General features: G+C 40.5%; 1 protein-coding gene across 1 annotated transcript in view; it reads left to right on the top strand.

Moving 5' to 3' along the window:
• The window catches only part of si:dkey-237h12.3 (teneurin-3), a 152,470-nt gene that overhangs the window by 96,094 nt on the left and 39,229 nt on the right, over nucleotides 1-17,147 (top strand). Inside the window, exons 12-17 of the mRNA XM_038992513.1 lie at nucleotides 2,612-2,788; nucleotides 2,986-3,205; nucleotides 6,622-6,741; nucleotides 8,270-8,531; nucleotides 10,303-10,570; nucleotides 11,210-11,353. Of these exons, the coding sequence (XP_038848441.1) occupies nucleotides 2,612-2,788; nucleotides 2,986-3,205; nucleotides 6,622-6,741; nucleotides 8,270-8,531; nucleotides 10,303-10,570; nucleotides 11,210-11,353 (1,191 nt within the window). The remainder of the gene's footprint in view (nucleotides 1-2,611; nucleotides 2,789-2,985; nucleotides 3,206-6,621; nucleotides 6,742-8,269; nucleotides 8,532-10,302; nucleotides 10,571-11,209; nucleotides 11,354-17,147) is intronic.

Here is a 17,147-nt window from a genome sequence, read left to right as displayed (position 1 = left end):
CTTCTATACTTGTTTTTCTTCTCTCTCTCTCTCTCTCTCTCTCTCATCTGACAAGCTCTGGATTCAAGAGTATCAGGTAATGTACTTTCCTGTCTTTCGCTCACCTTCCTGTTTCGTATCAATAGCCCCCAACAAATGTCATACTGAAAATGTAAACCCCCTTTAAATGGGGTAAGCAGATCACTTTACTTCCCTCAACAGAATCAGAATCACAATGTGACAACCATTCTGTTTTTTTGTGCTCCACCATCCACCATGAAAGATCATATTTACAAAAGTGATAACAAAATCCTAATCACTGTCAGGGCTAATGACATACAAACAATATGGGCTGTACCTTAAATGCCTAATGCACACGTTTTTATCTAAATATCAAATCATTTCTAGATAGCAATTAATTAGCTTCCTGTGATTGTTTTCAATTAAAGTGGTAAAAATTAACAAAAATAGCTTCTTAGCAAAGAATATTTTCTCAAGCAACAATTTTGCTAGGACTGTTTGGGAGTGGTCTGAGTGGGGAGGGGGAAACTGAAAACTAGCTGTTATTGGCAGAAAGGTTTGGAACTCTCCGTCTTATTGGTCTATCAACTAATTATTGCCTGGTGATGTCAAATTTCAGGTGGTCTTTTCAAACAGCTCTTACACTAAAAGGTCATTATCATAATTTTCACAATTTCACAGTATTATTCCAACCTCATAGTGTGGAATATAGACTCACAGGCCAGTTTATTAGGTACACCACTCCGTTCATGAAAATGGATTGCTTCTACAGACTGAGTCACGTGGCCGTGGCTTTCTATATAAAGCAGGCAGACAGGCATCGAGGCATTCAGTTACTGTTATATTGACTGTTAGAATGGGTGACTTAAGTGACTTTGAGTGTGGTATGATTGTCGGTGGCAGGCACACTGGATCCAATATCTCAGAAACGACCGCTCTCCTGGGCTTTTCATGCACAACAGTGTCTAGGGTGTGCCCTGAGAATGGTGTGACAAACAAAAAACATCTGTTGGCGAAAACAGCTCGTTGATGAGAGGTCGAAGGAGAATGGCAAGGTTTGTACAAGCTAACAGGCGGGCCACAAACAGACAAATAACGAGGCAGTACAGCAGTGGTGTGCAGAACGATATCTCGGGAACGCACAACTCGTCGATCCTTGTCACGACTGTGCTATTGCAGCAGACAACCACACCGGATTCCAGAAGTGGCTCCAGTGGGCATGCGATCACCAACACTGGACAATTGAGGAGTGGAAAAACATTGCATGGTCCGATGAATCCCGGCTCCTGTTGCGTCATGGTGATGGCAGTCAGGATTTGGCGTAAGCAGCATGAGTCTATGAACCATCCTGCCTGGTGTCAACGGTACAGGCTGGTGGCGGTGGTGTACCGCTGTCCAATCTGCAGCAACTGCCTGAGGCCATCGCTTTAGCATGGACCAACATCCCTGTGGAATGTTTCCGACTTTTAGAATCCATGCCCCGAAACATTCAGGCTGTTCTGGAGGCAAAGAGGATATGACCCGGTATTAGACGTAACTAATAAACTGGCCGGTGATTGTATATAAAACAGTAAAATCACGTTTTTGACTGCACTGGGCTTTTAACCCTACAAAGCTTAACTGAAAAGTATTGCTTACCAAGTTGTCAGGTATATCTGGACTGAGCTCTACCTCTTTATTTCTTCTTGTATCCTATACTCAGATAATTGTGTTTGTCAGTCTAGATTTTCCTGCAATAGAGATAAGTAATTTTCTTTTCCAAATGTTTCCCCTCTCCTCAATGGTAATAGGAGCAGTCAAGATAGGATATAAAGGTAATGGAATGACTACCCCAGAGATTGTCATCAACAATCACTCACCTGCTCTGTTTTCTTACCCAAGCACACGTCTTATGTCCCAGTCTATCACTGTTTCTATTGTGATCCCAGTACCTTCATACGTTTCCGTCATAACTAGTCAAGCACACTCTCAGTCCCCCTTTTCCTTTCTGAATCCTTGTGTGTCAGAAGAAATGCCAAGCAGATGTAGCCAGTCAGTTACAGTATGCTCTGTTCTTGTTCAAACCTGTGAAAAAAGAAATGCAATATCCTGGCATCAAGTAGAGATGCTGAGACATCAACAAACCCTTTCGTCTTTACCTCTATCTACCCTTGTCTTTACTTTGATAGTACCTTCACATGGGTGTTGTGCTGGTGTTAGGCCGGTGTTAGGCCAAGATAAATGTGTGTTGTTTTTTGTGCTGAATTTGGTAAATACTACAGATAGGAATAGAAGAACTTTGACGAATCAGCATGTCATAAAAAGCAGAGCAAGGATATTCGCAGTACTAACCCCTATTATCCAACTGTGTGTTGACCTCTATGCATTGTTAATATTCTACATTTGCCAAAACCATTTCCATTTCAAAGTGCCCTGAAATGTTATGGAAATCAGTTAGAGAAAAAAACCCATGTGAAATTACAGTATCTTTAGACGCCCCACCCCCGTCAGAATGATATGTCCTGTTTGTCCACTTTATACTTTTGTTTTCATTTTGTCCCTCTGTGCTGCCCCTGAATGACAAAGTCTTGTCTCCTCCCCTTAACCTGTCTCCCTCTCTCTGATTGGCTAGCATGTGTGATTGACATGATTGTTTTGGCAGATGGGTGCCCTGGGTTGTGCAACAGCAATGGGAGGTGCATTCTGGACCAAGCCGGGTGGCGCTGCATCTGCCAATCAGGATGGAGAGGGCTAGGATGTGACGTTGCCACAGAGACCCTCTGCTCAGATGGAAAGGACAATGAGGGGGGTAAGAACAAAGTCCATTATTTTTCACTCTTTGCAAATTATGTAACTTTGTGTCAGTATGATGGACTGTTGAACTAAGGAGTTTTTATTTGATCAGTTGTATTCACAGGTTTGATATTCTGGATGCAACCCTGTTTTCACAAAGAGCACAGTTAGGGTATTGTCCAATATTAACACTGTTGCATCTTGGTCTTACAGATGGACTGGTGGACTGCATGGACCCAGACTGCTGTTCACAGAGCTCCTGCCAGGACCAGGCCTACTGCCGTGGATCCCCAGACCCCACAAGCATTGTGGGCCAAGGTCAAGGGTCATCCTCCTCTCCGTTGGACCCCAGGGGCTTCTACGCGCACGTCAGCTTCCTGGTTAGGCCTGGTGGTAGTCACGTGATACCTGGTGACAACCCTTTCAACAGCAGGTGACCCCCATCAAGTCCAACTGTCTTGTTGGATGTCGAAAGCGTAGCAATTTTTAAGCAAAATCAGTTGTCAGTAGTGTATCATTGAAATAATCTCAGTTGATTGAATCTTGTTGTATTTTCCTAGAGTTGCTCCTGTAGGACAAACTGTGGCATAGCTCTCTTAGGGACCTTGACTTGATGAGTACGGGTAAAAAAAATTGTTATTGAGTACCAGATTGAGCAAACTGATTTGATGTATCAAACCTTAGTGGGATGTGAAACCTTGTAGTGGAAATAATGAAATTTCATCATTCGTCGACATAAAGGCGTAAGAATCAATTTGCAAGCAAGTTTCTCAGCAGACAGAAATGTATTTCATTGGGAACCTCAATGCACTCTCCCAGTCTGTTCTGGATCATAAGTAGAGTTTGTTTTGCAGCTGATGGAGAGGAAATGATTGCTAACTGTGCGCCGAAAGCTTTGGGAATATAATCCCCCCAACTCACAGAATAGTTTGGGAGTAATCCTTATGTAAATAGCATGCTTTACCACAAATATAGAATGAGGCAATCCCGAGCCGGTCTGGCAGAGGCATATTAGTTCACCCGCTGAAAATGTCAATTTTATTCTCTTCATCTCCGTTAAGAAGTTGGTTATATATTCACAGACATTCTGGCAAATTTCAGTATTTAAGCACACAGACATTCCGCAAAGTTTGACTAAATTAATTACATTTCTGAAGTTACAAAAATCTATATAACTTTATTTGATAATTTTGGGAAAAATAGGGTGAATGGGATTCATAATAAGCACATTAGTTAAATTACATATCTTTACTTTATTTGGCTGATTAGACCGTGATGGGTACTACCAGTAGTATGGGGGACAATTTCAGTTTCATGTATTTAGTCTAACAGGCACACTGTGATAGAGAAAACAGAAACACTACAGACAAGACAGAACTGTCCAATCTGAACAGCCATTCAGTGGTCCTGGTAGTCTGGGTAGAATAAGAGCATAAGAGAACATGAGCAAAATTGAAAAAACAGGCTATAGTACAGTATATGTGAAATACTTAACAACATAATAAAGAAATAAGATGATGATTGGTAACTACATAATATACTTATACCAACCTAATCTGTATATTTCTCAGAAGAATGTATCTTTTTCAGGATTACTCTGTCTTTGGCCAGCTTCTCCGTGAACTCCTGGCAGGGGAGGTTGAAGTTTGTCTTCACAATAAGCATAGGAACAGTGAACCTATTTCTTGCTGCTGTCCATATATCATTCATTCTGTTTCTTGGAAAGAGCCATTGTACCCCCCTGTCTGCTCTTCTTACTCTCTTAACATTTTCTTCTGCTCCAATCTTTCTCCTCTTCTTTTCTTCACTCGTCTTCCTTCCTTTCCTTCTCTTTACCTTTCCACCTCACTCTTCTACACTCTCCTCGCTTCACTCTTTTTACTCCCTTCATTTTTCCTTCTCCTTCCTCTCCAATCTTTAATAATAAATAGTACACTATTAGATAAAATACTTTGGGTAATAGATTCCCATTGCTTGCCTCATTTTTGTATTTTATCTCAAAAAACATTGTTTGGAATAATACATTGGCAGGCTCTGTAATCATATCTTTACCTTTCCTCCTCTCTCTCTTTCACTCTTCTTCTTATCCAGTCTTCCTCCTCTCGTTTCTCTCCACTCTCTAACAGAAAACATTATGCTAATGTTATCCATGAAAATTTCAAAATATATTTTCACACTACTTATAATGCCAAACCATTAAAATTGTAATCTACAAATAAATATTATCATAATTAATTGTGCATTCATTTAATATAATCATATTTTCAAAATAGCCCGTCCACTGCATGTTTACATGTGAACGTTTTTTAACCTAGCTACCATGACAGTAGCTAGCTATCCTAGCTAGATAACTTAGTCGACATAGCTAATGATAGCTAGCATAACCTATCTATATAATAAATTGTGACATTATAACATCACTAGCTAGTATCTCAAACAATTGTAACTTACCCGGCTTGAAAAGACGTTTGTGGGGATGTTGTGGATTCACTTGATACTTGCTAGCTTCCGGCCGAGTTTTCCACAGCAGTTTTCTCTAAAACTAGCGCGAGCAAGTAGTTAGTAGAAGAATAAGAGTGACTGAAGCTGCTATAGCAAGCAGCCCCCTCTGCTGGACAAAACAAGCACAATGCGATTGAGACGTTAACCGATAGGCTCTGCTGCCCGGTCTTTCTTGCCACTTAAAATATTATTTCACTTTGCAGTCTGTTTTTAATGCAGCTCCAGCCGGGGACAGGCCACCAAAAACGGGGACGTCTGGTCACCCTATCTTAAGAGGTGTTTTCATTTTTACCTAAACCCATAAAAGAACCCATCCAAAACAAGTGGGCTAGCCAAATGAAAGAGAACAGTTTTCATTGTGCGGCTGGGTTTCATGCCAATGCTCTCAAAACTCTCCTCTCTCGTATGGCATAAAGACTAATACATTACATGGTTTGTGTTGAGTCCCACATCCATTTCGGATGTCCCCTTACAATTCTACCAACTGACTTAAAATGGTGTCTTTGACCAAACCACCGCTTAGACATTGACAAAGAGGGACTGTGGGAATTACTCATTTCTTAGGTTATGCGACTTAATGTTTATTTACGGGTCAGCTCTTGTAGGGTCAGTCAGCCAGCCTGTAGAAGATTAATGGCGAGACAAGGAGAGAATAGTGAACCTCCATAGCTCTTAAAATGGCCTTATTCCCTTAGACTGCAAAGTAAAAATTAGACGTTGTTATGCTAGGCATGTTGCGGTGAGGAAACAGAGAAGAGAAAGCTGTTGATCATCCCTGACTCCTATCCGTAATGACCTGAAGATAAAGACGGCAAAACGGGACACGTCGCGCCTCATGGATCTGCCGCCAATGACAAATGCAAATTAAATACCTCAAGAAAATCCACGTTTGACATAGCCGCCCTTGATGAATTGTTGATGAAGAAACATCCCCCTATCGTCTTGCCCCCTTCAGACGGTTGCCCAACTTAACAAATTACCTCACAATTAGGAATGCGAGAATGCGCGTCGGGTCCATGAAAGAGCTACGTGGAATATTTGGTATGGAAACGGGTGCCCCTGTAGAATATCAATGCTGAAAACGTGTACCAGGGAAACTGCTGAAAGAGGACCTCGATGGCTGTGAAGCCTTTTTGGAATGAGTTATGGGCGGTTAAAAGGTCTAAAGAGAGAGCAAGCCATATCATGAATAACAATCGCTGACACGTGTATGTTTTTAACGCTCATTAAATCAGACTGCCGGTACCCTTGCCGAGGGAGGACAGATGTTAGTGGAGATGACTGGTTGTTGACTGCTGGCATTTTGTTTCTTTACTTGACGCTCTTTGTGTTTGTTTACCGGTGCAGCCTGGCGTCAATCATCCGGGGTCAGGTGCTGACGGGAGACGGGACACCCCTGATTGGAGTCAATGTGTCCTTCCGGGACTACCCAGAGTACGGCTACACCGTCACGCGCCAGGACGGCATGTAAGAGAGCCACACACACACACAGAATGAACACGTCCACACATCACCTTTGTCCTCCAAACAAGGTTCAGTGAAGGTCTGGTGATATAATATTCCTGATTCACCAGTGGAGAGATGTCATGGCAGATATCCAAAACAAGCTAGCAAATGAAAACGACATGGCATTGTGCCCCACAACAATAGCTCATGCAAATGTCACAGTGTTTGGGGCCATTTAGAACAAGGCAATTTAAAATGCATTGAATCAGCAAGGGAAGAATCAATCTGCCAGCAGTGTAGACTACCACAAGATTACTGTCTGACCTTCTTGGGCTATTACCATAGAGTTGTGGTGCATGGTCTCACTCTTAACCAAACAAAGTCATACTGGGTACATACATATCACAGAAAACATTCACCTCCACAGGAAGTTTATCGTCATACTATCGGTTGTCTGGGTTTACTGGCATGTGTAGATCTTTTTATTCAAATCATCACCAAAATATCTGGGTTATGTTTGTCTGGAATAAACGGCTTATAATATTTAGTGATGTCTGGGACTAGCGTAGTCACTCTTATGGAGCAGGAACAGCGGAGGTAGGGGCCCCTGATAGCCAAGGATTAGCTGATGTCTCCAGATATTCCACCCTGTAACCCCTCTGACATAGCGCATGATAAATGGCAGGGGATAATCGCACTTGGTTAGCCACCGTATCCGCTCAGGGTGTTAAGAGGGCAGAAACGACATCAAAGCTTGGCCCCTTGCAGCTGTGAACTCCCCACTGCCCAAAGTGGATGGATAGAGGGGGAGAGAAGGGTGGGGTGGGGTGGAGGAGGAAACGGTTTCAGGTCAGATGCACAGCTGAGGTGCGTGTGTGTGTATATGTGTGTATATGTGTGTCTGTATTTCTCTCTTTCACTGTGTGTGTGTTTTTGTGTGTGTGTGCGCGTGTGTGTGTGTGTGTGTGTGTGTGTGTGTGTGTGTGTGTGTGTGTGTGTGTGTGTGTGTGTGTGTGTGTGTGTGTGTGTGTGTGTGTGTGTGTGTGTGTGTGTGTGCGTGTGTGTGTGTGCGTAGTGTCATCATGCAGATGCTTGACCCCCTGGGTAGTAAAGCTGGCTGAATATATAGAGCAGCACTTCAAAGACTCGCCCTTCATTTCCAATCCAGTAACTGTTGTCTGCACTATGTGTAGTAATTAAAACTGGTCCACCAGAGAAACTTAGACTTCTCAACAAGTTCACACTTTCAGTGTCTCACTGCATCATGGTTGACTAAACAAACGTAATAAAATAGATTCAGTGAATAATAATAATATGTGAGCCACAAAGGAATAAGACAACGGATAAGAAAAGGTCTTTGTTCCATTGAAAAAATATAATCTGGTTTGTAGCCCAAAATTTATGAATATATATTTGAGTTTCCACTGAAATGCTTTGTCTTCCAGAGAGAAGTACATGTAATATGGCCGGCCTTCAAGGAAATCACACTGGGTAAAAATGTAAATCAATTTTTTTCATCACTTCTCCACGTTCATGGGGATGTCTCCAGGTTTGACCTGTTGGCCAATGGCGGTGCCTCGCTGACGCTGAGTTTGGAGCGTGCCCCTTTTCCCACACTGCACCGCACTGTGTGGTTACCCTGGAAGGTGTTCCACGTGATGGACACTGTGGTGATGAAGAGGGAGGACAACGATATCCCCAGCTGTTACCTCAGCGGCCTGCTCAGGCCCAGCCCCCTCATCCTGGCCTCGCCCCTGTCCACTTTCTACAGGAGTTCCCCCGAGAACAGCCCCATCATCCCTGAGACCCAGGTAAGATTAGCCCTGGTTCTAGTACCTACTGCCAGGTACCTATTTCCCACAGCACATGGCAGACACGGCAGTGTACAGCTGGGTGCATTAACATGTTTCCCTGCACTGCAGCACAGGTGAAAACAATGTATATAATTCTACAAGCTAGAATTTCACAGTATACCGAAACTTCTGTAGTTTTTCAATACTAGAACATGAAAAACTGTCCGGTACTAGAATTGTTGTTACTTTCAGTACTTCTGTCAAATGTGTTTCACATCATATACGCATTGAGAGGATCGAGGCTGTCTAGTAGTTTGTCTGAACCTTCTCAAGGGGGCAGTAGCTAGCCAGCTGACACAGCGCAAGCCACTTTTGAGAAGCAAATGAGAAGAGAGAGAAAATGCCAACAGCATGGCTTCTTCTACCACCACGCCCGCAGCTTGTTGACAAAACTCCCTGCAGAAGCAAACTATGGGAATGCTTTTCTTACAGAGCAGATGATGAGGTTATATGAGTTGGGTATTTGAATCAACTGTGTATTGCTAGGGGCAAAAACAAAACGTGCACCCGAGGGAGGCCCCAGGACCGATTTAGGAAACACTGATTTAGACTACTTTGGGTTTGCCTGGGCTTGCTAGCAGTAGCCAGCCAGCAGCCCTGGGCAGAGCATTGCACCATGGAAAGTAAAATGCACTCTGGAAGTAGTAGTATGCTGTGTAAAATCCATTGTATTTCTATGGTGTGTAGACTATAGAGAGATAGTAATGGTGTCTTTTTGTAGGCACTAACTATGCCAAGATTCATTGGACAAAGCATATGAGGAAAATTAATGGTGTTTTTGGAGGGGTTTTGGATAAACTCTGAAAATAAGGTCTGTGGTAACATAGGATGAGGAGGTGTTAACCTCAGACCTTATTTTCTGTGTTTATTCCAAAACCCTTTTTTCCCCCATTCATTTTTCCAATAGGGATGGCTGAATGAACCAGATGTAACTTATTTCCAGATTTTAGGACTACAAGCTGCTGAGGTCTATTGCAATATAGAAGTTTCAGAAATTAGCTTTAAATGTTTTTTATGTAGTTTTGGAACTAAACTATTCATTTAATGCATTCAATTATTTAGCTGTAAAGAATCATAGTTTTAACGAATGTAATTTTACCCAATATTATAGCCATAGATTTGCAAATGAACCCTAATATGTATCAAATCACATTTTAAAACAGTTTAGATCTGCTCTGAGTCTCAGATATGGTTTTGCATAAGGAAAATTGAAGATATTCTTCTGTTATTTAATATGGTGTTTTATTTTTGCAAAAAATGTCATATAGGATAGAATATATTTGAGTTCTTCTACCAGTTATCAACATATTGTTCAATGTTGAAAAAATAAAGCCCAGTGGTTTTTCTGTGACTCACTTTTTTTTTTTTTTGCTGTGCTATCTTTCGGTATCGAGTATCGTTTTGGTATTGAGTATTGTTACGGTATCATGTATCGTAATACTAAACCTGGTATCGGTATTGATGTAAAAAATCTGGTATCGTGACAACACTACTACAAACTAGATATAACCGCACCAAAGGTTCCAGACATGCAGTTCATTACATGGATTATTGTTAGACAATTGCAAGCAAACTTGGCACTTGGTAAAGTTGGAATCATCCTGTGAGAGAGTTTGTCACATTAGCGATGTACCATTGTTGCAGCACAGACATTTTGAAAAGTAACTTTTTAACGCACTCAGTTAAATGTTCCGTACCTTTTCATAACGAATTCTGCTCAAACTCATAGGTCCTACACGAGGAAGTGGCCATACCTGGAAGTGACCTCAATCTGATTTACCTGAGCTCCCGCACGTCCGGCTACAAGCCCATCCTCAAGGTCCTCATGACCCAGGAACGACTCCCATTCGGACTCATGAAGGTCCATCTGATGATTGCTGTCATGGGCAGACTGTTCCAGAAATCGTTCCCTGCTTTTCCCGACCTCTCGTACACCTTTGTCTGGGACAAGACAGACGCCTACAACCAGAAGGTCTGCGGCTTGTCAGAGGCTGTAGGTGAGTTCCCACTGATGATCAAACACAGCTGTATGGAGATGTTATGTAAACATCGTCTGATAGTGGTGTCAGGTCCTAGTGTAGTCTAGGAGGTTGAACTTTGGATGAACTCCTGGCATTGATATCCTTTGAACTTCCTGATTGTTTTTGCAGTCAGAGGCATCATTGTTTTGTAATATGGTATAACAGATGGTGTGAAAAATATCAAGGTGAAATCCCAGACGGCTGCATTTCTGAAGGGCACTACACTGCTGACTTAGTTTTTTTGCATGTGTAATTACTCACCAGTTGAACCATGGGAAAATGAATGATTTTTAACATCATGCCCACGCTGTTGTATTTTGGTCCATAAATTAATTCATTTTGATAAAAATCACCCACAAATTATTTCAGGTAATATGGTAATTTGACATCCAGATGCACTGTGAGCTAACAGTATCTCAGACTGTATATGCTTGTAATGCCTATTGGCATACTAGTAAACACTCATCTGAGAGTATACCTCATTCCTAGAGAGAAGATTCTACAATCATACAGAGATTTGACAAGTTTTCAGGCTTTTTTTTAATACAGTACAAGCCTCATATTTTAGATTTTACAGATATTGATAGATTCATTATATACCATTGTTGTTTCCAGTGTCTGTGGGATATGAGTATGAATCATGTCTAGATATGATCCTCTGGGAGAAGAGGACAGCCATTATACAAGGTTATGAACTGGATGCCTCTAACATGGGGGGATGGATGCTGGACAAGCACCATGTATTGGACATTCAAAATGGTAAGACTTTTTTTTACACTGATCAATGACGATGCTGTGTGTGTGTGTGTTTGTGGGTGCATGCGGTTCAGGGATGGAAGCTTCAGGAGGTCTCTAATCTCAAATACAGCATTAAATACTCAGATGAAGATGAAATATGGTTCATCATACCATTTACAGATAATAGAGGAGAGTTTTGACAGGTCGATCATTCATATTAATGATGGAATAAATCAGATACAATGACCCGGGGTGCAGAGCTCCCATCCTACTCAGCGATTCCACCCTACTCAGCTGTTTTGCAACAAGATGGCATTTGCGGGCCAAGAGGGGATGCATTTATCTGTATAGAAGTTACTGAAACATATACTGTAGTTCTTAGCTTTTATCATCCAAACTACTCTTTTGAATGAGCGTAAGAATAAAACTCCAAACAGACAAAAAAACATACTGCATGATCAGGGCCCTGTTGCATAAAACATCTTTAAGTTCATTTTCCCCTTATATTTTCCCTTAACTTGAAGTCAGTTCCACTAAACATTTTAAGCGAATACCACCCTTAAATTAAGTGAAAAGTTTAAGGGTACCCATGAGGTCCCTTAAGTGCTTCGTTCATATGGATATCAATGTAAAAAAGCATTTGTAAAGGTGAATGTTGCTTTCCTCTGCCCTGGTTTCAAAAGTAAAACATCCACCAGCTAGCTAGCTAGGTAGCTAAACAATGGAAGGTGCACAATCCATGTCTACAAAACTAGCTGGCTAACTAGCTACCTACTCTGCAAGGTAGCTTGACGTACTAGAAAGTAATAGAAACAAGTTGAGAAAAAAGTTACTAAAATAAATGTTTTATTATCTCTGAATCAATTTGTTTCTCCTGTCTTGAATGTAGAAGTTCTATTTTGGGGTCTCCCAAAATAAATGGGATCTCTTTGAGGAGACCTTCAGTCAGTGAATCAGGTTGTCTCCATGGTAACCAGAGACTCTTTTGCCATAGGCTACATGCCTTCAAATGACCATAAAACCCTTAAATTATGCCCTTACCAAAGGAAATGTTTGAGATGCTCTATGCAACACCCTTAAACAATTCCCTTAGTTAAGGGGAAATGATTCATTAAGGTAAACCCTTAAGGGAAACACTTAAGATGTTTTATGCTACTGGGCCCAGGGCTCTAAAGTGTGACCACTTTGGTCGCATATGCTCCAAAATATTTTGCTGTGCGAACCTGACATTTTATTTTAGGAGCACCGTGGACCTAGAAAAATTATAACTCCGATAATAATTGTTGTAATGATTGAGTTTGAGCCATAGAGAAACAAGTGAGTGCAGATTCTTTACTGTCATGGTTGCACCATTACTACAGTGAAAACTGATTGTTTCTAGCCCAACAGGTAAAAAGATATGACCCATATTACCGGTGCAATGTTTTTTTATTCCTATCTTGAATTGGCTATACATTCATAAACAATTTTGCGAGCTGTTCCAAAACCACTCTCTGGAATTTTTTTACACCTTGGTCAGTCATGTAATCTCATTAGCTAGCTACCACCCTGTACTCAACCCTGCACTTTAGAGACTACTGTCCTATGTACATAGTCATTGAACACTGGTCACTTTAAACATTTTACATACTGTTTTAACCACTTCATATGTATATACTTTATTCTAGTCAAGGCTCATCATATATAACTACTGCTGTATGCACCATTTCTATTCATATAATATCCATAATGTCTATACACCATCATATACATACAGTGCCTTCAGAAAGTATTCACACCCCATGTCGGTGGAATTATGTTTTTCTAACTTTTTACAAATGAATTAAAAATGAAAAGCTGAAATGTCTTGAGTCAATAAGTATTCAATCCCTTTGTTATGAAAAGCCTAGATAAGTTCAGGAGTAAAAATGTACTTAACAAGCCACATAATAAGTTGCATGGACTCACTCTGTGTGCAATAATAGTGTTTACCATGATTTTTGAATGACTACCTCATTCATATCTGTACCCCACACATACATGTATCTGTAAGGTCCCTCAGTCAAGCAGTGAATTTCAAAATTTCAAATTCAACCACAAAGACCCAGGTGGTTTTCCAATGCCTCAAAGAAGGGCACCTTTTTGGTATATGTGTAAAATATAAAAAAAAACAGACATCGAATATCCCTTTGAGCATGGTGAAGTTATTAATTACACTTTGGATGGTGTATCAATACACCCAGTCACTACAGAGATACAGGCATCCTTCCTAACTCAGTTGCTGGAGAGGAAGGAAACCGCTCAGGGATTTCACCATGAGGCCAATGGTCACTTTTAAACAGTTATAGAGTTTAATGGCTGTGATAGGAAAAAAATGAGGATGAATCAACAACACTGTACTCTAGTTACTTCACAATACTAATCTAATTGACAGAGTGAAAAGAATGAAGCCTGTACATAATACAAATATTCCAAAACATGCATCCTGTTTGCAACAAGGCACTAAAGTAATTGTAACGGTCGTCTTGTGGTGAATGAGCGGACCAAGGCGCAGCGTGTGATGAATACATAATGAATTTTAATAATAATAACGAAAACGAAAATATCCTTGAACACTTGAACAACCTACAAAACAATAAACGAAGTAGACAGACCTGAACTTACGAACTTACAATAATAACACGAAGAACGCACGAACAGGAACAGACTACAAACACGAACGAAAACGAAACAGTCCCGTGTGGTGCGACATACACAGACACGGAAGACAATCACCCACAAACAAAAAGTGAGAACAGCCTACCTTAATATGGTTCTCAATCAGAGGAAACGTCAAACACCTGCCTCTAATTGAGAACCATATCAGGCAACACATTAAACCCAACATAGAAACACAATACATAGAATGCCCACCCCAACTCACGCCCTGACCAACTAAACACATACAAAAACAAGAGAAAACAGGTCAGGAACGTGACAGTAATACTGCAAAAAATGTGGCAAAGCAATTCACTTTTTGTCCTGAATACAAAGTGTTATGTTTGGGGCAAATCCAATACAACACATTAATGAGTACCACTCTCCATATTTTCAAGCATAGTGGTGGCTGCATCATGTTATGGGTATGCTTGCAATCGTTAAGGACTGGGTCGTTTTTCAAGATAAAAAAGAAATGGATTGGAGCTAAGCACAGGCAAAATCCTAGAGGAAAACCTGCTTCAGTCTGCTTTCCACCAAACACTGAGAGATGAAATCACCTTTCAACAGGACAATAACCTAAAACCAAGGCCAAATCTACACTGGATTTGCTTACCAAGAAGACAGTGAATGTTCCGGAGTGGCCTAGTTGCAGTTTTGACTTAAATCTTTTGAAAATCTATGGCAAGACCTGAAATGGTTGTCTAGCAATGATTAACAACCAATTTGACAGAGCTTGAAGAATTTTGAATGCTAACTTTTTAGCATTTTTTGGTCACAAATCCAATGCAAGTCACTGTTACCTTTATTAGGATTTTCATGCTTCATGTTCAAATCATCAGTATCAAACAATGTAGTATGTAACTAAATTATGTTACTTTTGGATGATTTGGATAAAAAGTGCAAAAATGCTAATATAGGTACCATGTAATTGCATTGGATTTGTGCCACAAATGCTAAAAAGTTAGCATTTCAAATAGTGGTCAAGTAAACAAAACCAAAGCATGGGTTGCTGTCATACCTGGTACATAGAATGCTACAAGGTAATAAAACCAATATGTAATTTGGGTGAACTATCCCTTTAACAAAATAATTACTTAATAGCAGGAACAGCAACATCTAGTGGTCAGAACCTGGTATAAACCCAGCAACTTCAATTACAACTTTTACTGAACAGGGGGAAAAAAACATGACCAAATGCACTAAGAATACATTACATAGGATGAAGAAACAATACTCTGAGCCACAGCTCCATACTACTTGGCAAATAGAGAACTGATACTATATACTCATTGTTGGGGTGGGATTGGTGTTAGGTATGGGGGGTCCGTGGATGGCTTTTGACCACTCCTTGGATTATTCATGTCTTATTCAATTTATAAAAAAGTTTAGTCCAAATTGGATGTTAGGTACTATAATTATTGAATATTATATGACTCCTATATATTAAAATGGCCCATTTGGGTGCAATCAATTGGATTAATTTTGTTTCCGGAATTATTATCTTATCCATTTATAACTACAGAAATGATTTCAGAACAATCTGAGATGGTGTCTCTCATGGCTTGCTAAAATGACATGGAACGACCCTAGGCCTATTCTAACATTGAGGATGCACTAGGCCTCTCTCTTTCAGCCTGCCTGGTTTGAGCAACAGTAGTCCCTCTCCAACTCTCGATCTGTGTCACAGTTGTCCCTGGGAATTTGTGTCACCCTTTCATCCATTTGTGTCCCTCAACTCTAGGTTTCTGAGCAAAGGCTTTCACTACTGACTGCCTCCTACATCTAGAATTTTGTGGAGGAGGTCACAGCCTATTGCTCATTGCCTTTTGGCCCTCGATGGACCGCATAGGTTATATACCCCTTTTAGGTTATATTGTAATTGTTGCTATGGCTATAACCAATGTTTACTCATCTTAGTAAAATGTCTGTTTGATTGTCATACCCAGTTATGCAATGGAACCATGTATATTCTAATTATCTGCTCAAAGATATATAGATTAACAGTCAAAAGTATGGACACACCTACTCATTCAAGGGTTTTTCTTTATTTTTTACTATTTTCTACTTTGTAGAATAATAGTGAAGACATCAAAAACATGAAATAACACATATGGAATCATGTAGTAACCAGAAAAGTTATATATTTTAGATTCTTCAAAGTAGCCACCCTTTGCCTTGATGACAGCTTTGCACACTCTTGGCACTTTTTTGCTTACTACATGATTCCATATGTGATATTTCATCATTTTGATGTCTTCACTATTATTCTACAATGTAGAAAATAGTAAAATTATAGAAAACACTGGAATGAGTAGGTGTGTCCAAACTTATGTACAGTTGAAGTCGGAAATTTACATACACCTTAGCCAAATACATTTAAACTCAGTTTTTCACAATTCCTGACATTTAATCCGAGTAAAAATTCCCTGTCTTAGGGCAGTTAGGATCACCACTTTATTTTAAGAATGTGAAATGTCAGAATAATAGTAGAGAGAATGATTTATTTCAGCTTTTATTTCTTTCATCACGTTCCCAGTGGGTCAGAAGTTTACATACACTCAATTAGCATTTGGTAGCATTGCCTTTAAATTGTTTAACTTGGGTCAAACATTTTGGGTAGCCTTCCACAAGCTCCCCACAATAAGTTGGGTAAATTTTGGCCTATTCCTCCTGACAGAGCTGGTGTAACTGAGTCAGGTTTGTAGGCCTCCTTGCTCGCACACGCAGTTCTGTCCACAAATTTTCTATAGGATTGAGGTCAGGGCTTTGTGATGGCCACTCCAATACCTTGACTTTGTTGTCCTTAAGCCATTTTGCCACAACTTTGGAAGTATGCTTGGGGTGAATGTTCATTTGGAAGACCCATTTGCGACCAAGCTTTAACTTCCTGACTGATGTCTTGAGATGTTGCTTCAATATAGCCACATAATTTTCCTGCATCATGATGCCATCTATTTTGTGAAGTGCACCAGTCCCTGCTGCAGCAAAGCACCTCCACAACATGATGCTGCCACCCCCGTGCTTCACGGTTGGGATGGAGTTCTTTGGCTTGCAAGCCTCCCCCTTTTTCCTCCAAACATAACGATGGTCATTATGGAAAAACAGTTATATTTTTGTTTCATCAGACCAGAGGACA

This window comes from Salvelinus namaycush, chromosome 5, assembly GCF_016432855.1.
Source record: "Salvelinus namaycush isolate Seneca chromosome 5, SaNama_1.0, whole genome shotgun sequence".
NCBI lineage: Eukaryota > Metazoa > Chordata > Actinopteri > Salmoniformes > Salmonidae > Salvelinus > Salvelinus namaycush.
The sequence above is the reverse complement of the archived record's forward strand: the minus strand, read 5'-3'. Positions and strand labels throughout refer to the sequence as shown.